Raw genomic sequence first — 26211 nt, forward strand, 5'->3', positions numbered from 1 at the left:
GACTTACGGAAATTTAATACAGTTAATTTTATAATAAAAGCACACAACTACGTGGCTTTTCGCACCCACTTGCATACTTATCGCATTACGTGCACAAATCACCCTTATCCACGCCATCATTATTTTAAGTACAACGTTCTTTAATCAAAACTGAGCGTAATGTTTACAATTTTTTTTTTTTTTTTTTTTTTTTTACATTTTTTTAATGTCGCAAAGCTATAAAAAGCTATATAATATCAGGATCGCGTAAGTTAGGAAGGTTTTCTATAATACATATATGTAACGAAGTATAAAAGTGCCAAATATCTATATCAGACAAGGTTGCCAAGTATTTCATCTTATAGCTTGTATACTTCCCATTGATTTTTCCTTTAGAGAACTTATCTGCCTCACTTCGCAAAGTTACAACGTCGAACTCCCTAACTTACTAATGTCTGTATATATATATATATATATATATTCATATATGAAAGGTAGGTTTACAAAACAATAAGTAGCATGACATCGAGATGGCTTACATTTTTAACACATAATTTTAGGTACAGTTCCTGAATGATACAACATTAGGACAAAGGGAGATGAACCAGCTAGTGTCTAACATTTCCTTCGATCTCCTGGCTGGCATCAAATACCCGAATTTGACTGGCAATGTTACAGACCTGGTGGAGGTGTTGGAACTGTTTACATTCGTGGCTTCTAGAGTGGAAGAGCTTGACCTATCTGTAGACAGCACTGCTCTTGAGGTTGTAAAACACATAGTCTTTGTGTTATTTTTGTTTTACTTTACACAATCCTCCTGTATAATCAATAATAATGTAAGCTATTTTTCGTACTTGACCTATAATATTTGTTAATTATATATAAATTGAACTTTGATCTTAGAGTTAAATCTTTTTAATAAAATTTCTTTTTAGAACTTTGCCAGAATTTCTGACACTCTGTTAGCTGTTAAATCAGGAATGATCGAGCAACAACAGGAACGTCAAAAATTTTTGCCCGCTATATTTTTCTCCTTCGAGAAAATAGCAGTGGCAAGCCTGAAAGTATTTTCTGGAACTGATGCCATGAAATTCTACAGCAAAATGAGTAATTAAGCATTGTTTTCATTTTTAATTTTCTCGTAAATAGAGGGTAGAGAAAGTATTGTAATCTTGGACAAAAATTAAATGAAATTTTTACAGTTTTAGCCGTTTGAAAACTCCCTATTTTATACGGTATATAAATGATGTAATGTATCTCTATAAAATTTTAATCCAGAATATGACAGTTTTCGCCGTTTTACAACTCCCTACTTTATCGTATACGGAATATAAAGGATGTAATGTAATTTAAAAAATCTTTTATCGAAGATATGACAAATTTGGCCGTTTTATAACCTTCAGCAAAATATCAGTTTTGCAAGCCCCTGTGTTTGAGTGTGCGAGTGTGTGTTTGTGTGGAAGGAGGGTTGTGCGTGTGTGGGTGTGTGCATGTGGGTGAAGGTGATTGTGTGTGTGTGAGAGAGAGAAAGAGAGTTTCGATGTTTCCTTTAGTAAGTATTAATTTTCCACTCTATTGTACTGAGACTGTTTGGGTTCATTTGGTGCGCAAGATTTTTTTTTTATACGCACATCTATACTGTTTATAAAATTAATTGCTTCCCCTTCCTCAAAATACTCATAACGTTAAGCCCAGATGCCACTTGTATCACTCAGAGGTTTAAAAAGTTATTTTATTTTTTGTTTCCAATATTTCCCGTTTCTTTTATTAAAAATTATATTTTCACAATTATTTTTTCCCCATTCGGACATTTTTTATCAAAATAGTACATGTTAGAAACATTTATCTCAAAAACTACTAGAGACATTTCATTCAAATTGTACACATACGTTCACTAAACAATGCTTATATATGTAGACTACATGATTAATTTTTAATTTTGATTTTTGCTAGATAAATGGCTATATCTACTCCTTAGTTTTAAGGCAGATTTAAAGTTTCACGATTATTTTCTAATTTATGGAGTCTAAAATGTCTGTGAAGATGTACACTAAACTAGGCTAAAATTACATGCGATTCTGAATAATACACAATTTATCTGATGGATAATTATTTTTTAGCATTTTCTTTTTTTAATTTCAATTTGTTTGTTATTTACAACTTCTTTATCACTTAAAATCGTCCTAAATTACTAATTTCAATTTTAGGGGTTTAACCAGCACTTAAGTATTAAAAATAAATAAATAAACCATTTCTGTAGCATTGGAAGTAATATCCGCTACTGCTATATAAGAATATACGAGAACGATTTTGGGAGATCATTCATGCTTTATTGATAGTGTAAAACGTAATTTTATTAAATTGAAAAGAATTATATTTAATTTAAAAGATATTTTTGTTTTTATTTCTTAAATACACAGTCAATAATTGTTCAACTTTTGATTGTCAATTTAAATTTAAATCTGACTTTCAACACGGACAAAACCACAAAAACACTAAATTCACTGTTTTGATTTATTACTACATTAATAAAGATTATTCTATTAAATTATACAGCTGTTGGCATCTTTGCTACTAATGGAAACATCACATACCCGAAGAAAACGGATTCTAACATGAATCTATGGCCCCAAAAAGAACAGAATCAGATATTTCTGAATCTAAGAAGATCAAAAGGTATTGTAAGCATTAAGAATTTAATTTGTGATTTGTAAAAGGCAAAGAGGTTTTTACAGGGATAAAATCGTTTTTGTACATCTTTTATCCCAAAGTATTCTGATGAGATAATTTGTATTTGTTATTTCGTGGAGCTAATAACTATACACTAGAAGTCTACCGAAATAATAAAACACATTTTTTAGTTTATGACATGCTCTTGGTCACCACCCAGTTACGTCGAGCACAATATAAACTAAATAATAAACCAATATACCAAGTGCTATAGATATAAAAAAACCACAATTTTTATATTTCAGGATTAATAAAATTCGCAGTCATAGTGTACCACCAAGATGATGCCTTTACACTGGATAGCAAGTAAAAATAAATCGCTATTTATTACTTGATTAAATATATATGATCACATAAATTGATATAATTTACATAATCTGCACTTTTGGAATCTAGGAAGTAAAACGAATATTTGCCATTTCTACTCTTTAATGATGTTTTAAAGTATTTCTGAGATACAAAATAGTTTTAGTACAAAATTTGAAAACATGCTTAAAGTATTTTTTAAAATTATTTTTTCTTGGTGATTTTTTTTAGTTTAAAGAAAAACCATGACATAACTATACAATCAATCATTTACAGAAACCTTTTAAAGAATCAACATAGCAACGCGCTGCATTCAGATATTCTGGCGATAGCTGTGCACAAAATGATATCAGATTTTACACTTGAAATAACGTTTGCCATAAAGGAGGTAACTTTATTGCAATAGAAAACGTTTCTAGATTTTTTTTTGCCAGTTTACGTTAACCATAATATTATATTTGATTCGTATTATTTTCTAGAATTATCGATTTTAAGTAACATAAAACCGATGCCTTTGAAATGGCAACAATATGCTCATTTGTTTTCAGATATCGTCTAACTCACCCACGTGTGTGTACTTAGTAGAGCCACACGGGTAAAAGTTTTTTTTTTTATTGTTTACTATCTATATTATACTTTTCATACTCCAGTTAAGACGTTGTGTATACTTTAATCAATCTAAGAGCGACAACTCTATTAATTTAGAACTAATAAATGGATATACTATATCACTAAACTTTGTTTTGAACATTTATAAACCTGTAAAAATTCAGTGCCTGCAAATGTATATATTTTATTTAAACTGTAACTTTCAACAGGGACCAACAACCCTTATGGTCAGGCAAGGGATGCTCTGTGCGTCATTTCAATAGTTCTCATGTTACTTGTGTCTGCAACCATATGACACATTTCGGCGTGCTGATGGCACCTTACAATGCTGTAAGGTTTTAATTTTTTTAGCATTTCATAACAAAGTGAAAATTTTAAAATAATCTTCTTAATCGTCTTATAATTATATCAATAACTAGCAATTGAAAGCAATTTATAATTCCAAGTAACAACACAAACTGTATAATAAAATAATAATTCCGAAAAAATAATTCAGGAATAAATGTCTTCATTGTGTTTTAATTAAAACAAATTGTAATAATTATTTACAATTTACTGTTGTAAAAATATTAAGGCCAGTATGTGAGTGTTTAAAATAAAGAGTAACATAAAAAGTAAACGAAGTTAATAAAATATCAATATTGCACATTTTATTTCAGAACTTTGATAACCCTACCATGACCATTGTCACAGAATCTGGATGTGGTGTATCCATTGCATGTCTAGTTTCTACCTGCCTGATATATCTGATTCTTTGGAAGTAAGCACGTCATGTTTCATAAAAGTGGATTAAGTATTTACTAGCGGAGTTTAAAATATAGTGTAAATAAACCGGGAGTGATCTCCCCTAAGCTTTCTCGAATATTTTTATATAACACTTTATGGGGGATGGCAACTCGGGATATAGACATGACTTTTAATCCATTTTTAATTACTTAAACTTTTTAAAAATAGAATAGAATCTTGTTCCGGAGCACTAGAATATTTAAAATACCTTACTGCACCTGTACTGTCTAACAAGAGAGAAGGTTAAATGCTGGATGTTAGTGTCTCTATGATACATGTACAAAAACCTCGGACTTTACCCTACTGCCACATTCCAAGGCCAAGAGCCTAAATGCCACTGTAACAGTGGTCTCCTAGAGACAGTACTGTTGCCTATGGTGTATGTAACAGTGGTCGAGGAGAGAGAACAGTTGCCTATGGTGTATATAACAGTGGTTTCCAAAAGTCTAGTGTGGAGAATGAGACGCAGAGACACCGTGATGGATATTTACTATTTACCAACATCTACAACAGCATATACATAACTAACCTGGTGCGCATGCACTAAGTTTCTACATAGGTGAAAGTTCTAAATCCGTTACATTTTTTTTTCATAGACAACATATAGTTTTTGTTTTGCACTTGAATAATTAAGCTAATTTTAACCAGGAAATTGAAGGGAAGTCACAAAATTATCTTGATGAATCAATGCCTATGTCTCATCATCGGGTACAGTTTCTTCATTGTAGGCATCAAATTCATAGAAAATCGGGTGAGAATTATCATACTTTTTCAACATACATTTTAATAATTTCTAACAATATTCGAATCCTATCAAAAGCACATTTGCATATAAATAATATACATAGATTCAACAACTACATAAATATCTACAAAAGTTTAAACATCCTAAAATGTGTGTCATTGGGTGTACAAAAATGTGGATAAATACACTTATGTAATCATACACATATTCCCACACATTTCGACACATATACCAACAAGTTTAGTACACCCTATACTTGGCAGTTTTCTTTACCCATGAGAATACTCTCGTCCGTCATTTGCTTTAGTTGTTCCTTTCCTGCAGGTGTTGTGTTCAGTTGTAGCTGCCTTCACTCAGTACTGGTTCCTAGCCTCATTTATGATGGCGCTTATTGAGGGCATTGAAGTGCTTAAAGCCGTGGTCTTGGTTTTTCCGCAACAACGGGTGCAGAAATACTTGTTCTTTTTAGGATACGGTATGAATGCAAAGAAAAAATATATATTATAATACATATTTTTTCCATTAATAATTAGCAAACATGTGCTTTTAGTGTAAGTTTTGTGTGTATATATGTGTGAGATTTGTGTGATTTGTGCACTTTTGAATTGTTAACATAGCCAGATGAAAAAAAAAAATAGTCACCTAGAGTTTAGCATGTTAATAATGAGGAGTTTTGTAGAATAACTTACTAAATTCTAAAAACAACTGTATCTCATTATCCAATTTTATTATAGGTATCTCGCTGGTAATTGTTGGAGTCACATTTGGTGCTACAGGAGGCGAAGGTTTTGGAACAGATTTTAGGTCTGTTGCGTGGTACCACTAACTACTTTAATGTAGCACGAATTACAGTGACATAAAAATATTTTAAAAATAAGTTACATATTATAAGAAATTTTACATATTTTTTTCCCGTTCGTGCCCAAGACAAAATGGGGCAGATAAAGTAGAGCTTATCTGTTTCTGTGACCTCGGCATGTGGAAGGAAAATGTGGTCTTTACGCCATTACTTTCCCTATAGTGAGTTAGTTACCAAATTGAGCTGGGTGGACTCAAGGACATTATACTGACTTGAACGCGGATTCAAACTCGAGACCTTCGGGTTAGCAGACTAGCCCTCTACCGCGAGTGACATTAATTACATTATGATATTTTTATGAACTGTATTATTTATTTATTTATGTAATAACAAAAGTTGTGTAAATTACAAAATTGCTTAAATTAAATAGTGGTAACATTACAAAGCAATACGAATTACATAGTATATAAATTACAAAGTATAGTAAAAAAAGAAATCAAAACTCTACAAATAAGTTATGAATCCAAAAACATAATCAATTACAGTGGTTTACCAGTTACATACTGCTTGATTAAAATGATAATGATTATAACCATGTTTGATAACTAAGTTGCATTATAATGCACAAAATTTAGGGTCCTGTAGTGAAATAAAATTATGCTGTAACTCAGTGGCGTAGCCAGGATCGTCTCAAGGGGGGGGTTCCAATTTTTACCCGGGGACAAACTTTCGATTTGCACCCCCCCCCCCCATCAAACTTTCGATTTGCACCCCCCCCCCCTCAAACTTTCGATTTGCACCCCCCCCCCTCAAACTTTCGATTTGCACCCCCCCCTCAAACTTTCGATTTGCACCCCCCCTCATACTTTTTATATATACCGAGGGGTCTATGGGGGGGGGGGGGGTTATGACCCCCCCTAACCCCCCCCTGCCTACGCCACTGCTGTAACTAATACGTTGTCGACTGCTCCGTGGCTGATGCACGTGCACAGTGGGTAGCCAAGATCGTCTCATGGGGGAGGGGGTTCAAATTTTTTCAAATGATCTCAGAACAAATGATCTCAGACAAAATATCTCAGACAAAATATATCACGGACAAATGATCTTAAGAGAAATGATCTCAGGACAAATTATCTCAAGGACAAATGATCTCAGGACAAAATATATCAGGACAAATGATACCATGGATAATTGATCTCAGACTAAATATCTCAGAATAAATATCTCACAGCAAAATTTTAATAGTGTATTGGATGATTAGTTGATCTGAAATATTTTTTATCGACTGTCATATTGTTTTGTTTACTATGTTTAATATTGTTTATAGGCCTATGTAATAATTGTGAGATATAATTACCGTATAAATTTGTCATATTGCACTAAACATTTTAAAATTAAGATTACTGATATAGTATACGAAGATTAAGGATTTTTTTCCGATAGACAGAGTAGGTGGGCTTGACAAACATAAGACAATCCTAACAAGGCATGTGGATGAAACTAGATAAAAGGGGATGAAATAAAAATATAGACACACTTTCGTATCAAGGTGCCCGCCCGCTTTGATGGCAGAGACATGCCTTATGGGAAAGACAACCGCCCCCCATGAAGGATATTAGTTTCTGGTGAATTTATGTTTATAAAAGCCATACGTAGAGCAGAAGGCAAAGAGATTTGGAAATGTGAAGTTCGAACATGTCGAGCTAGAGTTCACACAATACATGATCACATAGTATTGGAGAGGTGTGATCATAACGTACCTGAAGACCCTTCACTTTTTTCAAAAATATTTAGCGTGTTTTGAACATTAATGTTACTTTATTTGTTTATACATTATCATTTATTATACCTTTCAGGCTAAAGGGGTACGTTGGTTTTAATTTTTACTTTTTCAAATCAAAGGCAATCACAAAAATTAAGTTTGATAATTCTTTTGATGCTTTAACAAAATCATTTTATTTACAATTATTATGCGTAAAGAAGAATACACAAAACTATATTGACAGTCAATAAAGAAAGTTCAAATCAACTAAAATCATCGTAAATACTATTAAAATTTTACTGTGAGATATTTTGTGTGAGATTATTTGTCCATGATATGATATCACTTGTCCTGATATATTTTGTCCTGGTATCTTTTGTCCGTGAGATCATTTGTCCTTGAGATTATTTGTCTTGAGATAATTTGTCCTGTCACCATATATATATATATATATATATATATATATATATATATATATATATATATATATATATATATATATATATATATATATGTATATATATATATATATATATATATATATATATATATATATATATATATATATATATATATATATATATATATATATTCATATGGGGGGACGAAATTTTTGTTTTGCTGAGTGGCAAAACTAAAAGCCTATGTGACAGCGGACAGAGGACGGATTTATCGACCCTTGGTAATAGAGAAATAAAGTTAAAAAAACTCGACTTGATCGCCATAGTGTAATATGCTTATTATCTAAATTAATGATTTAAAAAATTATTATATAAGGTTATGTCAACGAATTTCATTTCCCAAACGTATAATATTAATTTAAGTCATGCGGAATAGACAAAGTAAAAAATTATGTATAATCCTTCACAAATATTTAAAAAGTGTAGGCCTACAAATTACTTCACTTTTTTCTTTATTGCATATTATTTTCCTTGATAGATCACAAACATTTATTTTACTTCTTTTTACAAAAAAAACAAAACAACAACATTACGTCGTTGAAATATTTTTTTTTTATTAGTTTGCCTTGGTTTAGGAAAAAGTAATTATTTAATTAGCATTAATTGATATGGTGCAATGAGGCAGGTGCGATCATGTGAGCGCTATGGTGCAAACGTTCTTTTTAAAGAATACGATAGGCTGTAAATAATAGGGTTACTATAGTCGTACACTAATTCAAATCCAGGGCGTCCTCTAGCGCCCCGACAGGGTGCTATTTGGCGCCCCGGGCCTTCCCATGAGCGCTACGGGGCCTAAGTTCGTTTTAAACATTGCGATAGACTATGGATAAGATGGGATATTTTAGTCGATTACTGTGGTTCCGCCGGTGCCCCGACAGGGTGCGGTTTGTCTCGCCGGGCTATACTGATAGAACTATGATTTTATGTTTGCATTTAAGTTTGTGTTCACGTTCTGCGTCATTGTTTGCGTTTAGCTTTGTGTTTATTTTGATTTTGTGTTTTTGTTGTGTTGGTGTTGCGTTTGTATTTATGTTTCCGTTAGTGTTTGCGTTTTCGTTTATGTTTATCTTTGCTTTTCTTTTTGTGTTTATGTTTATGTTTTGTTTTTGTTTGGTTGTGGTTACGGTTAATTAGAAAAGTAAAGTATTTCGTAAACCCGGTCAAAGCAGGGTATATGCTGCTTAATAAACACACAAGTCATGGTCCTTTACTAAAACGTTTTTCACAAAGCCCAGTGCAGGGCCTGGCCGTGACGGCTAGTATATACATAATATAAAGACGGAAAAAAATTGAAGCCCCTTCCCTCCCATAAGAAGATCTTGGCTACGCCACTGATCCTGTGGGTATAGTTAGAAACGAGAAGTACATTGTGTAGGAGGTGGGATGAACATATGAACAGAACAAAAGTATACAACTACAGGGATTTTTTCTAAATGCTTTATTGGTTATTAAAATATTCAAAGCGTCAATAAACCGACCTAGCCAACACCTTCTTAATTGAATCTGTGTTACATAATCATGGAACAATCACTTTAAAACAATTGAATGAACATATTACAAATATGAGCTCACCCCAACAACACCATCCAAGCACATGTTTAACTTTACGTAGCTTGGGGTTGTAAGGCATATTGGCATGGCTTAAGGTAGCATAATTAGCGCATTATTAATTGAAACGCGTTTGTTTTTTCTGTTATTATTCTTACTTTAACCTATAGAATATATCCTGAAACAAACGTTATATGTACATAATGTTGTCAATTATTTTTTTAAATGTAACAAATAAATTTCAATGTTACTAAAAGTTTTAAAAATCTGCAGTTGTAACATTTAAAAAGGGGACGGTTACAAGTTGAGACGATGGGTGGTTACATTATAAAAATAATAAAATCTTTGTACTAAAAAATTAGTTATATAATGGAAAATGGAAAGAAAAAGAAAAATCCGTGTATATAATAAAAAGGAGGTCGACAGTTAAAAAATAAATTTGCTAAATGATATTTATTTTTAAAACATCACTTTAAAAATCTAAAATTACCTAAATCAAAAGATGATGTTAACGAAGTTAAATATTATTTTTTTTTTGTGTTTAAAGAGTTTACAAGCACTATACAAATTAAAAATAGAATCCTATACAGGGTCGAACCCATCAAGTTAGGATCGAATACATTCACTCACAGTTTACAATGGTTACAACTTTATTTTAACAGTACAAATTAAAACACCATTCTTCAACAATTTAATTGTATTTAATTATTTAAAGCAAGTCTATCATAACACAAAATATATTATACATCTGGGGGTTTAAAACCCCACAAACGCATACATATTGTGATTTTATATAGGTCCACATCTGTTAATGTATTTTGAACAATAATGTTTGTTTTGGTTGTTTACAATATAACACAGTTTTTTACTTTTAGCCACTTATTGTACTCGCTGTACATCTGGTCAAGTTCTTTTTGTAACTTTTTCTTCTCCTCGTCTGTAACACTTTTTGGATCTTTACCAAGCTTTTCTTTAAGAAGTTTTAATTTCGCTTCGAAACTTTCAATTTTATGTTTTTCTGTCTTATCAATTTGCTCCAGGAGCTTTCTGTTCTGATCTTTTAAATTTTTCAAATCATTGATAGTCTCAGTGGTCTGCTGTTTCTGTTTCTCACGTAATTCCTTATGTGATTTTAACACATCTTTCTGTTTGTTTTCTAGTTCTTTTAAAAAGTGACCCAATGCATGTTTGTCTTTTGTTGCCTTGGTTTCTTTTTCACGTAAGTCATTCATTTCCTTTGTATATATTGTTTTTAATTCATACAGCTGTTTCTGAACTTCCCCTTTCAGTTTTGACCTATTCTGATAGTTATTTTCAAGTTTTATTTTCTTTTCATATTCAGCTTCTAGATTATTTCTTTGAAGTTCATAATTTTGATCAACAGAATGTTTATGTTCAGCAATTTTTTGCAAAGTTTCCTCGAATTTGTTTTTTTCTTGCTCACGTTCTATTGTTTCTTTTTCTATCTTTTCCTTTTGTTGCTTTAAGTCCACTATGATTGTAACACTTCCGTTTATGTAATTATGAATTGCATCAATATGTCTAAGCAGATCGGTAAAAACATTGCTTTCCTTATCTTCCAATTTGATATAAGCTCCTAGTGCGTGAACCTTCTCGATTAATGTTATATGCTTTTTTATGTTTTCGTCATCCAAAGATTTGTTTTGTGACAGTTGCTTAAACTCATCATTTATTAGTTTTAATTTATTTAGAGTCTCATCGCGTATTTTCGGTTCTTTAACTTTGATTAAAAACAATTCTCTTGATTGTTTATGTTCATTAAATTGGTCAAAGCTGTAACGTTGTCCATCAATTTTCAGCTTGTCCACCTTATCAATCAGTGTCTGTACTTGTTTACATCGAATCGTTTCATCTTTTGTCACATTGTCAAACAGTAGAACTCTGTTACAGCATTCTTCTAGCAACATTTTAAAATGCCCATCTTGTTTGTGGCACCATTCCTCAAATGTGAAGTTGTTGTTCTCTGCTGATTCCGTTTTGAAATTGTCCCCATAAGAAACAATAACAATGCCATAATTCTTTAAAAAATCCTGTCCAAATATGTGCTTCAGAATACGAACACACTCCACGTCTTCTTCAGTATATCTTCCTCCAAACCTCACTATAAGAAGAAATGCGTGATATCCTCGAGTATTCAAGGTGAACGCATGTTTATTACTATCTAAAACAATCTCAGCAGCTTTCCCAACGTCATCAATACTGACTGTATCTCCCACTCCAGGCTGGTCCACGACACAAATTTTACGACCGTTAAAGTTCACGACACCTGTTTCAACTTCCCGTGTAACGGACTCTGTATTTGAGTCAACCCTAAAGACCTTCTCTCCAAGAATCGTATTTCCTGTTCTACTCTTCCCGTTACCAGTTTTTCCAATGAGAAGAAAATCTAATGTATCATCTTTTTCCATCTGCAAAATATAACTATAGTATTTAATTAACAATATTGATTGGCGTTTGCTAACAAAAAGTTGCAAAAATAGATTTCTAAAAATTAACAACCAGATCGTAAAATGTATCATGTAATAAAAATATCGTCAAAGATTTAAAGTATCCGTCGTCCCATAAGTATAGTCGTCTAATAAAAGTACCTGTTTTAGGCTAGGCACATTTGCTTCTTCTTGTTTGTTGATATCACCTGCGATTTGTGTATAAAAAATTAGACCCTCTTATTAAATATTTTGAGTATTCATTGTCGATTCCTAAATTATTGTACTTAAAAGCATCATACTTTAATTGAAAAATAGCATAAGAGGAAGGACACACTTGTTTCATTTTCCAGCGATGCAGTTCTTCCAATTTCATTCCCAGTGGTCTGTTCGAATGTTGGGGCCTGATCCGCTTTTAGGCCATCTGCTAACAGAAATGTAACAATTAATTGAACAAAGATAAGACAGACATAACTAACAAAAGCGTATATTTAAAATTATTACCTTGCTTACCTGTCGCGCGTTTGTGTGATCTAAAAACAAAGGTAACTTAACCTTCATTACTTTCTCCTAGCCTTCATTACTTTCTCCTAGAACAATAAGTGTAGTCGTAAAGAAGAATAACATGAAATTTTAATAGTTTTCACCGTTTTACACATCCCCCTGTGTCGTCTACGGAATGTAAAGGATATATGTAATCGTAAAAAAAGTGCTAAACGCATACAACCGGGTCTTCGGCACTAAGATACTTTATAAGAATTTATTAACCTAATTCTTCCCTTATTAACCTAATTCTTCCCTTATTAACCTAATTCTTCCCTTATTAACCTAATTCTTCCCTTATTAACCTAATTCTTCCCTTATTAACCTAATTCTTCCCTTATTAACCTAATTCTTCCCTTATTAACCTAATTCTTCCCTTATTAACCTAATTCTTCCCTTATTAACCTAATTCTTTCCTTATTAACCTAATTCTACCCTTATTAACCTAATTCTTCCCTTATTAACCTAATTCTTCCCTTGAGTGTACTCAATAACTCCCCAACACTTTCATGGCCATCAGATAACTGGAGCAGAAAATAATAAAAAAACAAACATACATTCATTTATATATATATATATATATATATATATATATATATATATATATATATATATATATATATATATATATATATATATATATAAATTTGATACTATATTTTACCAATAATGTGTCTTATTGTATCAGCGGTGTCCAGAAGTCCGATTTCCTCATCAGACAGAACATCGATTAATAACTTCAAATAGTCGCCAAGTAAAATTAATTTGTCTAATATAGCGAAAGCACCTTCTTTTTTCCCAACTGTTTGAGTTTGATGAAGTATGTTCTCCTGCAATTGGAACAAAAACGGTTGTCAAGTTATCGTGTCCACACACACACATACACTCACACAGACATACGGACAGAATTGCAAAGTCCAGTTTTTCCGACAGGATTACGCATTAAACGCCAGATTTAGATATATCTGAATTTATAATTTTTGCCCGATTAAAATAAGTCCTCTATACTCCGGATGTGATGAAGGACTTAGGTGTAAAGCTGTGAAAACTGTCAAAACTTCAGGTGAATTTTGTGCATGATTACAATATTTTATCTATACTCTGTATATGAGAAAGTAAAAAAGTATTGATTTTTTGTTACAAATAACATCAATAAATACACACACAAAAAATTGTTAATCGCATCTCACCTCTTCATGCCGGCTAAAGATCTGTCTGTGTTTCCTCAGCACATGCAGAAATTTTTCTGGATCCACAACGTTACAGAAAATGTCTTTGATAGCATGTTTCACATCACTCATAGAGTTTAACACTACTATTGAGTCATTCTCTGAATCTAAAAGAAAATTAAACAGGCTATTCAATACATTGTAACACTTATCAAAAGGTATTACCAGCTAAGGGAAATTATTATAATTTTATTTGATTGTAGGCAATGTGAGCGCGCAATAGCTGATGTTATTTTTGCTCTTGTGAGACATTTTACCAGATTTGTCCATGTCCTTTGATCTCTGGGAGTATAGTTTAACTTCCACGATTAACTAAATTTTGCATTGCCTGCTTATTCACTCTAGCATTGTAGTCTTCATTGTCGGCTTGTGACGACAGAAAAAGGGTTTAAAAACGTACTATATTTGGTCTATTTTTAGTATGTATAGTTTCAACTATTTCTTGTTTTTCTAAAAAAAACTTATTTTCACTATTTCTTGATTTCATTAAATTGTCACTTTTCATCAAAATAGTACTGGTTAGGAACATTTATCGCAAAAAGTACTTGCGATATTTCATTAAAGTTTTGTACAATACTCACTTAACACTGCAAAAAATAATTGCATAAAAACCATTTTAATAACACGCTTTTATGTAATTATACACTAAAAAGTGGAAAATAATTTATTTTCTTAAAAAATATAATACACTACTATTTAAATAACTGTAAAGAAAAGCGTGGGTTACTATTATTATTATTTAGTAGATACCTTTACTAATATTTAGGAAGAGACCCACGCTTTTCGTTATAGTTATTGTTGATTCAATCTAGACAGGAGTGATTAAGACAGACAGAGGAAGCAAGTTATATAAAAGATTGTAAAAAAAGATAGCCTACAATCAGTTCTGTATTATTAAAACTTTTTATTTCACAAAATAAATAGCTAAATTCGTCAAACCTACACCTACACCTACACCTACACCTACACCTACACCTACACCTACACCTACACCTACACCTACACCTACACCTACACCTACACCTACACCTACACCTACACCTACACCTACACCTACACCTACACCTACACCTACACCTACACCTACACCTACACCTACACCTACACCTACACCTACACCTAAAACTAAAACTAAAACTCTAAATACAACTACAACACCTACACCTACACCTACACCTACACCTACACCTACACTTACACCTACACCTACACGTACACCTACACCTACACCTACACCCACACACACACACACACACCCACACCCACACCTAAAACTAAAACTAAAACTAAAACTAAAACTAAAACTAAAACTAAAACTAAAACTAAAACTAAAACTAAAGCTAAAACTAAAACTAAAGCTAAAGCTAAAGCTAAAGCTAAAGCTAAAGCTAAAGCTAAAGCTAAAGCTAAAGCTAAAGCTAAAGCTAAAGCTAAAGCTAAAGCTAAAGCTAAAGCTAAAGCTAAAGCTAAAGCTAAAGCTAAAGCTAAAGCTAAAGCTAAGCTAAAGCTAAAGCTAAAGCTAAAGCTAAAGCTAAAGCTAAAGCTAAAGCTAAAGCTAAAGCTAAAGCTAAAGCTAAAGCTAAAGCTAAAGCTAAAGCTAAACTAAAGCTGCAGCTGCAGCTGCAGCTGCAACTACAACTACAACTACAACTACAACTACAACTACAACTACAACTACAACTACAACCAGAACTACAACTACAACTACAACTACAACCAGAACTACAACTACAACCAGAACTACAACTCAACAACTAGAGCTATAACTAGACACGCGCACTCACCCACACGTACACGTACACGTACAAGCAGCGGAATACCTATCTCGATTTCCTGGGATGGATTTCCGTGTATTTCAGACACCGTGGCATTTTCAAATGGCTGTTGTTGATCCGATTGATGACGATTCTCTAAGAAAATAAAACAATGTAAATTTGATTGGACATGACAGCAAACATAATTTGTAGAAATATGTTTTTGTTCATGACATCTATTATTTTTTCGTTCCGTTAATTAATTTTTGTTGCCATTGCTCTCTTTTATTATTTTGCACGCATTAACACACGCACATACTCAACAGCAATCACATTTATGTGTGTGCAGGGGTTGACTGGCCCGCCCGTCTACCGGGTAAAATTCTGATCGGTTCCCAAATTTTTAAAATCCCGGTGGGCCATCAGAAACGTCGCTGTACTAGTCCTATTAGTGCTGTGATGTTTAAATAAAATATTTGTCGCGCGAATTTTCTTCAACCTGAAGATGATTATCAAGCTTTGAAGGTGGACAATGCAGAATGAAAATTTTAATGTGGGATTGGGGGCCTCTTTGGACACAGCCAATCCACCCCTTTGTGTGTGAGAGTGTTTGTGTAAAATACCTTTTGACAAATCTTGCGTCGAATCCATTCGCGTGTTTCCTCAAGTAAAAAAAATAATTAAATTATACAATTTAAAAAAAAAAAGCATATCGATTTGATTTTGAGTGTTGTTTACATATTGTAAACTTAGCAACATATTGTAAAACAAAAAACCTGTTCTCTAATTACAACATAAAACAAAGTATAACACTTACCTTGTAGGAATTTTAAAACACTGATAACTGCAATCGTTTAGGCTCTGTACCAGCTTTTAAGAGATACGAATGTGAAATACCCGGATAGTTTTGCTTCAAAACTTTATAAATAGAACCTACGTCATGCGAGACGGATTGCTTTTCCCCAGAAAATGTTCTACAGACAACGGATTATTTGGGCTTCCGAAATAACTTAGCACGGTGTATTATAGTATCTGATTATTGGTTGAAAAAAATCATTTAATTTGCTAAATGATGTGCATTAGTAAACATGTGTACAATTATATATATATATATATATATATATATATATATATATATATATATATATATATATATAGTGCAATTTTTGTTTCTAATGAGTATTTTACAAAAAATCGTGTATGTGGTGGGAGTATTGTATTTATTATACAAAGTATTCTTTATTACGATTACCGATATTATAAATGTTCATGCGATTGGTGGGATAAGTAGTTAAAGGCCATTGATATTGTATAAAACTCATAATGCATGTACTTTGCAATGGATTATGTTAAAGCGATAATAATTTGATTCAGAGGTTAGATAAATCTCTTTGATCGTTAAGGAACTCGTTTTCCCATACGTTAAAAAATAAAGGTCTTGGTTTAGCCCAAATCTACATAGTTTCAAAATATTTTAATTCATCCAGACTAAAGGACAGAGTTTCTTTCAGGCATCTCTTCGTTTTTACCGCCCCCCCCCCCCCCCGAACGAAATGAAATTATAATTTAAATAGATAATATATACTTTTAACAGTGTCCGCCCCCCCCGAAGAAAGTCTGCCCCCCCCCCCCCCCGAAGAAAAAAGTCTGGAAGAAACACTGCTAAAGGATATAAAAATTCATATTCACATATTAAACAAACACGTTATATGATACATATATATATATATATATATATATATATATATATATATATATATATATATATATATATATTTATATATATATATATATAGCGAGCTAGTGAGAGAATAAGAGAGCAGCGACTAACTGGGAAAACCAGAATAAAATATAGTAAACACATTTGTACTTTTTTAAAAAATTTTCTAGACCTTAAATTTAACTATTTTTTCAAATTTTTATTGTTAATTGAGGAATCAAATTTCTAATACGTGTTGGTGGGGACTAGTTGCGACTTTTCACCAAGATTTTATTGCACTGTCAGGCAATATATTATCCACTTTGTTTTGCCTGTTATTGTGATAGGGAATACGCCGTTTATTTTTAGTTTTTTTTTATCATTATGAGGTAAATGTATTCATGTGTGTGCACAAGTATTAAGTTAAGTTATTCAAACATGTCAACTTTTAAACTTTTAAACTTACTCGAACATCGTCAGCAATGTGAACTTGAACTAATTCGACGAATTCCATATGTATTTTATATCAACAATACATTATTAAATCTCTACAGCCGCCAAACATTTATGATCTGCTAAGTGGCAGTTTTCTGTTTGGTAACGTCTCTTTTTTTATGGCCTATGAATAACAAACGTGTCTTCTATGTTCCTAATGGCTTTCTTAACTATAATACATTATTAATCCACCAGGACAAAGTTGTCTATAATAAACCGGGAGTGATCTCCCCTAAACTTTCTCGAATATTCTAATATAACACTACGGGGATGGCAACTCGGGATATAGACTTCTAGACATGATTTTTAATCCATTTTAATTACTCAATTTTTTTTAAAAATAGAATATAATCTCGTAGAAAAAAGAAATGCACACCAAGTGAACGCTAAATAAAGATGTGCATAATAGTGCGCAATATTATTAGTACTTTATAAATTTACATGCGTTTTTTGAGAAATCGGAAATAGCGTAAATAAGTACTTCCGTTCAACGGAAATTACTCAAAATTTGACAGTAGGTAGAGAATTAGATCTTTTACTTACATATCAAATTTCATTCATCTATCTGAAATAGTACTCAAGTTATAGGCTTTTGATAAATTCAAAGTAGAAAAAGTACCACTTCCGGTTATCGGAAATCGCTCAAAAGTTGATACGGATCTACGATTTTGATAAAATACTTATATATGAAATTTCATCAACCTAGCTGTAACGGTACTCAAGTTATCGTGTTTACACACATACACACTCACACACACACACACACACACACACAGACATACGGACAAGATTGCAAAATTATGTTTTTCCGTATCAGTGAGATGTAAAACGTCGAGATTTGCAAAAATCTCGATTTTTTTTTTGCACGATTACAAGACTTTCTCTATACTTCGTATATACGAGAAAGTAAAAAAGTCAAAGAGACGATTTTACCCACACACGATTTTATACTGTTATAAAAAGGTCTAACACTCTTAACTTTAGTTACGTAATTTATAACGTGCGCCTAAAAGAGTTGGCTAATATTTACCCGCCCCCTAGGAGAGTTATATGTTGTGACTTCCTTCTTGGGGTGGTATTTTATAAAACATTTAGTTAAGTACAATTATAAATAAATCGCGATGAGTTTGTTATCTTCACTGTGTTATTGTTTAACATGCAATCAAGCCTACGCTTATCTGTGGTTTTTTTAAGGAGAATGCAAGCTGTTAAGCTAAGGACGGGATTATTTATTGGATTCTAGCACAGCAATATCAGTCTTGTCCCTGCCACATAAACGTTATCACTGCAAGCAAAGCTATTAGGGGTCGTCCATTAATGCTTGACGCCAATTTAGGGTTGGGGGGGGGGGGGTCTGACTTTTTTTGGCTTTCGTGTCGGAGGTATGTGTGTCAGGGGGGGGGGGTCGTCATAAAAGCTTTATGTCAGTTATGGATGACCCCTTAGTAGCTATCGACTGGCCAGGTACTGATAAGGTTTGGTTTATGTGCTGGTTAACAGTTAGTTAGTCATAACAGGTGAAGTATTTTAACCTTACAACTTTTAAGGCTTTGCGTACCAACAAGATTCTCGATATGTTTTACCTGGGGCGGGCTTGGTGTGTCGTTTAAAGAATGGGGTGTTGGTTCAGGTCAGGGGCGGAACTACAGTGCCGCCAGACCCCGCAATGCAGGGGGGCCCAGGCAGTTTAGGGGCCCACAGCCGACCTTAATATATATATATATATATATATATATATATATATATATATATATATATATGGGGGCCCACATTTTTTTTTTGCGGGGTAGCCCTCTTTTTCTAGTTCCGCCACTGGTTCAGGTTCTAACTGTGTCATGCTTTTCAGTTGCTCCACCGTGGCATTCTCTACTATCAGCCGAGTACAAGTAGGCCTATATCTTCTTGTTTGACAGTTAGATCGTATACATTGTGTGCGGACCCACAAAGATAGTAGTAATTGACCTCAATCGCTTGACTTTTCTTTTTCAATTTCTTCTCTTCCTTCTCCAATCTCCGTTTTTTTTTCTCTCGTGTTCGCAGTTTTTCCTCTCTGTCTTATTCCACTAGGTACGTTTGTTTAACAGAGAAGCTGAGTCGCACCCCTGTAGTGAATCTTGCTGTTACTTGGTACCCTACCCCATTCGTCCTTGTTTAGTTCTCATGTTATAGTCCGGTTTGTACGAGTTTATGAAAGGGTATATAAGGTGTGTGAAAACGTGTGTGATTGCCTCAGTTTCGTCCAGATCTCCAAGGTTAGCATAGGTTAGGTCTATGCTAGTTACCATTAGCCACTGTATCATAGTTTTACTAGCTTGTGTGTTTTGTGTTTAAAATATACTTTGTTAGGTGTAGATAGTATAGATATTATTTAATTCTTTTTGTTTCAACGAGCCTTTGTTTAATTTAGTCTTGTTTGTAAACCGTTTGTGGTTGTTTGTCTTATGTGTTGCGCTACGCATCGGATCACCCGAAAGGCGTGTCCGTGTGTTCACAACATATAATTGGGGGCTCATGGCTCGCTCAGCTTTGTAAAGGTGGTGGGCTAATGGCCACAGCTTTTTTACTTTCTCGCATACGAAGTATAGAGGAAGTATTGTAATCGTGCAAAAAAATCGGAAGAGAGATTTTCGCAAATCTCGACGTTTTACACCTCCCTGAGTCGGAAACACATAGTTTTGCAATTGAGTGTGTGTGTGTGTGTGTGTTTGTATGTCTGTGAACACGATAATTTGAGTACTGTTACAGCTCGGTTGATGAAATTTCATTCATAATTATTATGTTTACGTGTCGCGTTGTCTACACATCAAGTTAGGTCTATTCTCGCTAGTGTGTACAGTGGCTTAGATCTTAGTACTGTATATAGCGTAGGGAGAACTGGACGGAGATCAGACAGTCGGTTGGGTAACCAGATGTCAACCGACTAGTAATCAACCGAGAAAACGTGGTTTAACTCTGAGACCAAGAGAATATCGTTGGGCAGCTGTAACCCTGACTATGTGAAGTCTGTGCGGTGCTAAATTGTATCCAGCTGTCAGATCGTATGGACGGTAACCTGAGCCAGCGTTGTTTAGCAGCCACACACGGTTGTATGGTCAACACAGATGTCTGAACCAGTGAAGCGTGTCGTGAAGCACGCGTGGATTCTGAGAGACATCCGTGTCCGTGATTGTGGGCGACAGATACAAGTTGACATCATCTGTTTAGCAGAATCAGTCTCAATTCAGCATCTCCCGCAGTAGATAGAGTGCTCAACTGTTAGCAGAGTCATCCTCTACCTAGGCTGTGACCACAAGCATCAACGGCAGTTGGTGGATTGTTCAATCTAGCAGTCTACCTAGGCCATGACGAAAACCTAACCGGCAGTTGGTAGATTGTTCAACCTAGCAGTCTACCTAGGCCATGACGAAAACCTCACCGGCAGTAGTTTGGCCACCCTTGCGGTGTGTCATACAATACGTAAGCCCGAGTTGGCGATGTCGGCGACTCGGTTCCACTGAAACAGCACCCATATAGAGTTAACACGAAGAAGTTAGCTGTTATCCGTCAAGAGGTCCCGTTTATGTTGGACCACGACATTATTGAAGTGAGTAACAGTAACTGGTCTTCTCCTGTACTTTTAGTACCGAAGCCTGATGGAACCTACCGGTTCTGCAAAGACTTCCGTAAGGTCAAGGCTGTAACGAAGACAGACTCGCATCCCTTGCCACGGATCGAAGACGTCATCGACCGGATTGGAAACTCGGCGTTTGTGACAAAGATCGACCTACTCTCTGGATACTGGCAGATCCCTTTAACAGAAAAAGCCAAACAGATCTCCGCCTTCGTGACACCAGATGGACTGTACCAGTACCGACTTATGCCGTTTGAATTGAAGAAGGCACCAATCTCCTTCCAGCGCATGATGAATGGAATCACCCGCAAAGTGGAAAACTGCGACTCATACGTTGATGATGTAGTTGTATATTCTTCTAGTTTTTCACATTTGTCCTAACTCCCTAAATTGTTTACTGAGTTAAGGTTGGCCAATTTAACTATTAACTTAAGCAAAAGTGAATTTTGTCACAGTTATGTAACTTATCTCGGACACAACGTGGGTGATGGCGTGGTTCGACATGTGTCAGCCAAAGTTGAAGCCATTGTCCACATATCCCCTCCAACAAATGTAAGACAGTTAAGAAGGTTCTTAGGCATGTCGGGCTTCTACCGACGATTTTGTCCAAACTTCTCTGGTGTCGCAGCCCCCGTTACCACTCTTCTCAAACATTACGTTAAGTTTGTTTGGCATGCCCCATGTCAAACGGCTTTTGAAAAAAATTAAAGCCATGTTAACCTCCATCCCCGTCCTAAAAGCTCCTGATTTTAGTGAACTGTTTAAACTGTCTGTGGATGCTAGCGAAGTAGGGGTAGGAGCAGTGCTCTTACAAGAAGATGCGAAGGGAATGGATCATCACATTGCCGATTTCTCACAAAAATTAAATGCTGGCCAACGCAACTATTCAACTTTTGAAAAAGAGACACTAGCCTTACGTTGAAGCATTTTGAAATATATGTGACTTCCTCTGTTGGTCCCTTAGTGGTGTACACTAACCAAAATCCCTTAACTTTCATGAAAAAGATTGGAAGAATTAGCAGTTAAGCACGTAACACCACTGCCCACCCACCCGCTGATAATTGTCGGGTAACATGTTCCAGTTGCCAGCGGACATAATTTACTAGTAAACGATAATCTCTGAGCGTATGGTCACGTGACCGACCACCTGACCACGCCGTGCTCAACCTTGCCAGCTGTGCTGTCAATATGTTTGTAAACTAACGTCCTGGCTAAGCACAATCAGTGGTAAGTTGATAAACATTTATATAAGCAAGTATTTTGCAAAATTTCAAATACATTGTAGAATATCTAGAAATAATTATGCATGACAGAAAAAAGAAAAATACATATATATATATATATATATATATATATATATATATATATATATATATATATATATATATATATATATAATTATATATATATATATATATATAAATATATATATATATATATATATATATATATATATATATATATGTATATATATGTAACTAGTGTAGTTACTAAAGACGATAAGAACGCAATAAAGTCTGTCAACTTTGACACGATCAAGGCCAAACTGATCTGACGCAACGGGTGCAGGTAGTGGGACAGAAATAGAAACAGAAGTCTAATAAAGACTAATACAAGAGAACTGCGTAGTAGTTGGAAGGCGAGATAATCGGACTGTAGATAGCTATGATGGAACCGATTACGATTACGAATACGGGGAGATAATAAAACGGCACGACAGAAGGAAGAGGACAGAGTGAAGCCTGGACTGGAGGAAAGAACAGAGGTTGAAGACGGAACTGGAGACGTGTTGTGACCTGTGAGAATAGGAACGATGGACACGTGCATTCTGATACGTGAGGACTAGTGAGGACAGTGGGGGTCAGTTGGTTCATTATATTCTTGTGGAACATTGATGCATTCTTATGTGGAGCATTTCTATTGATTCATGTAATAAAGAGATCAATGTAAACCTGCACTTCCGAGTATCTATATTGTGGTCGATGTTGTGTGCTGCTCAAAGATAGCACGAGTAAATACATTCGGTTACATTTGGCACTACAAGTAAATAGACTCGGTAACATTTGGCGCTGTCGGCAGTGGAATTCAACTAGACCAGCCGTTAGCGGTCAAGACAGACCTGGAGGCGGAGTCTTCTTGAAGAACTGAAGCCAATAGGGATGTCTTGGGAGATGTCAAAATTAATAGCCGAGGATAGGAAGAAATGGAAGGAAATGGTGGAGGCCCTATGCTCCATAAGGAGCAAAGAGGACTAAGTAAGTAAGTAAGTAAGCCGTTAGCGGCACCCATTGTCAACCTAGTTAATAACTGTGTTTTGTGTGTGAATTCGGACAATCAGGTACAGGGAAAAGTATTCTTACATAAACGGTAGGAAAGGTCTTTTTTTCTTATTTGAAGAAAATATATAAAAGGGAAAACTGAAATCAGAATCTAGGAAATTGAAAATAACAGATATGAGACACCTTTCATTATCATTCTGGCTTGGTGTCACATGCTCTTTTGCCGCTGCAAGCATGTGGCCCAGTATACCCCTAGTTGTAGCACCAATTACCCTGGGGACAGCCATGGGCCTGACCACCAGCATCCAGATGATTGGCATTGGCATCTCCAACTGGGTTGTTGTACAAATACTAGGCAAAGATGACAACCAAGATATAGACGTAACTCTTGGACACTGGAAATATGTCATGATCTCCCTTTTGGGCAACACTATCTGCTGCATAGCTGCAACATTTTTCGTTAATGTGAATGACAGACGCAGGAGTGGTATTTTAAATATCAGAAAAAAACAAAAACTCCTGCTGGCCCAACAATCTGAGCCAGATAAAGATAGCCCAGAGATAGACAGCAGTGAAGATGACCCTTTGCCTCCAGATGGACCAGGACAGAATTTCGAGGAAAAGCCGATCCATATTGTGGTCCTGCCCAGAGAGTCCCACATAAACAAATTTTATGGGGACGGTGATTCAACATTAACTAACAGGTTCAGTGAAGAGGTAAAAGCTGCCTGGGCCTCGAGATACATGTCACCAGAGGAAAGATTAAGGTTGTTGATGAGCAGTATAGGGGAGACGGTTAGGGCAGAGGTCGAATGCCACGATAAAGACCTCCAGAAAGACCCAAACAAGGTGCTAGATCTAATTGTGGAGACCTTTGGGGAGAGACGGTCGGGATCGCAACTGCTATCGGTGTTCGTAGGTATAAAGCAGAAACTGGCGGAGAGTGTGATGGAATATTCACACCGAATGAACAGGGCCTTTGAAGCTGTAAAAGGCAAAATACCCGACATAGATGCGCGCCTGCTGAGGGACCATTTCATCGAAGGGTTAGCAACCCCTATGTCAAGAAGATATTTGAAAGAGGAGGTATACAAAGACCCACAGGTAACCTTCCTTCAGGTCAGGAACTCAGCGATCCGCAGATCCGAGTGTGAGGACGAATCGAACTGCTCGGTAGACAAAGTCTCTGTGCCGGAACAGAAACAATCACCACCCACAGGGACCGGCACGATGGAAACCATGATGGCTCAACTGTTGGCTCACCTGGATAAGGTTGACCAACGGTTGGAGATGTTAGAAAGCAGGTCAACAGCAGAGAATCAGAAAAAAAAACTGTACAAAACATAGACAGGTTAGACAGCCATCACTCCAGTGGACAGCTGACGGTCGACCAATCTGCCTGTCCTGCTCACAACCCGGACATATGGCACGGTACTGTCCGGTGAAACGATCGCCCTATATAAGGCAGGTCCAGGCTACAGAGTGGCGAGGTTATGGCTTAAGAAACAAAATGGAACAAACAATGAAAGAGTCTCAAACAAGACTCGAAGAGAAATTATCAGATATTGAAAAAGAACTTCAAATTACACAAGAAAAATTAGATTTGAAGCGTTCTGAACTTCAGAATTGTGAAACTAAGCTAACAGATACTATAGCCTTGGTGGAAGAACTTAAGCATTCAAAAGACTTGTTAATAATAGAAAAAATGAACTGTGAAATGAACTTGGATGTTAAAAAGTTTCAAGTGAACAATTTGTTGGCTGAGAAAAATGATGATAAGGAACAAATTGGTAGACTTAAGAATGAGATCTCAATATTAACCATGAAACTGGATAGGGAAAGTTCATGCAAATTAAAAGCACAGGAGAAATGTTCATCTTTAGAGTGTCTTTTGTCTGAAGAAGAAAATAAAAATATTAGACAACAGAACAGTGTTGACAAACTAGAAGAAATGATAGAAAAAGAAAGGCTATTGAATCAACAGTTGGAAAAGCAAGTATTAGAACTAATGAAAACGGTTGAAAATAATACACGTCTTATAGCAGATAAAGAAAAAGAAGTAGAAGTTTTGCACATTTCTATTGAGAATCTTAAATCAGTGAATACAGAAAAAGAAAATTAAGTGAAGAATTATACAGATGAACTTGAATTGCTACGATCTAATACAAATATGCAGCATGTGAAAATGCCAGTTGTTAAAATGAGACAGCCATCAGGACACTTACTGGCGACAAAACCCCTAGAGATGGTGGCTATGGACTTTACGTCGTTGGAGCAATCATCGGATGGGACGGAACATGTGTTGGTGATGACTGACGTATTCACCAAATGGACTGTCGCGATGCCCACACGAGATCAGACGGCCAAAACAGTGGCAAAGGTCTTAATAGAACATTGGTTCATCAAATATGGCATACCAAGACAATTACG

At 34.9% G+C, this 26211-nt stretch overlaps 2 protein-coding genes across 2 annotated transcripts; one reads left to right on the forward strand and one right to left on the reverse strand.

Annotated features, from left to right (window-relative positions):
• The first annotated feature begins 2958 nt into the window (after positions 1–2958).
• LOC131933312 (adhesion G protein-coupled receptor E5-like) lies at positions 2959–6009 on the forward strand. Its single transcript, XM_059290092.1, has 8 exons — positions 2959–3015; positions 3292–3403; positions 3564–3610; positions 3834–3954; positions 4284–4384; positions 5059–5161; positions 5480–5630; positions 5890–6009. Exons 2-8 carry the CDS (start codon positions 3359–3361, stop codon positions 5979–5981), a joined length of 660 nt encoding a protein of 219 aa, XP_059146075.1. The 5' UTR covers positions 2959–3015; positions 3292–3358; the 3' UTR covers positions 5982–6009.
• A 3616-nt stretch (positions 6010–9625) lies between these two features.
• On the reverse strand, positions 9626–16547 carry LOC131933313 (uncharacterized). The gene is made up of 8 exons (XM_059290094.1): positions 16516–16547; positions 16322–16360; positions 15765–15854; positions 13906–14051; positions 13380–13545; positions 12510–12596; positions 12335–12381; positions 9626–12154 (listed from the first exon to the last, which is right to left on the reverse strand). Exons 2-8 carry the CDS (start codon positions 16347–16349, stop codon positions 10571–10573), a joined length of 2148 nt encoding a protein of 715 aa, XP_059146077.1. The 5' UTR covers positions 16350–16360; positions 16516–16547; the 3' UTR covers positions 9626–10570.
• Positions 16548–26211: the final 9664 nt, after the last annotated feature.

Source organism: Physella acuta, unplaced genomic scaffold (genome assembly GCF_028476545.2).
Source record: "Physella acuta isolate Inbredline_101_S28 unplaced genomic scaffold, ASM2847654v3 ptg002451l, whole genome shotgun sequence".
Classification (NCBI taxonomy): Eukaryota; Metazoa; Mollusca; class Gastropoda; family Physidae; genus Physella; species Physella acuta.

Excerpts from the sequence above, each read along its gene's own strand:
- LOC131933312 (XM_059290092.1), top strand. The coding sequence starts at position 3,359 with ATGATATCAGATTTTACACTTGAAATAACGTTTGCCATAAAGGAG. Across the intron at positions 3,611-3,833 it reads TACTTAGTAGAGCCACACGG|GGACCAACAACCCTTATGGT; the intron begins GTAAAAGTTTTT and ends AACTTTCAACAG. Across the intron at positions 5,162-5,479 it reads TCAAATTCATAGAAAATCGG|GTGTTGTGTTCAGTTGTAGC; the intron begins GTGAGAATTATC and ends CCTTTCCTGCAG.
- LOC131933313 (XM_059290094.1), bottom strand. The coding sequence starts at position 16,349 with ATGGATTCGACGCAAGATTTGTCAAAAG. Across the intron at positions 12,597-13,379 it reads TACAATAAGACACATTATTG|ATGGCCTAAAAGCGGATCAG; the intron begins GTAAAATATAGT and ends TTCTGTTAGCAG. Across the intron at positions 12,155-12,334 it reads ATGTGCCTAGCCTAAAACAG|ATGGAAAAAGATGATACATT; the intron begins GTACTTTTATTA and ends TATATTTTGCAG.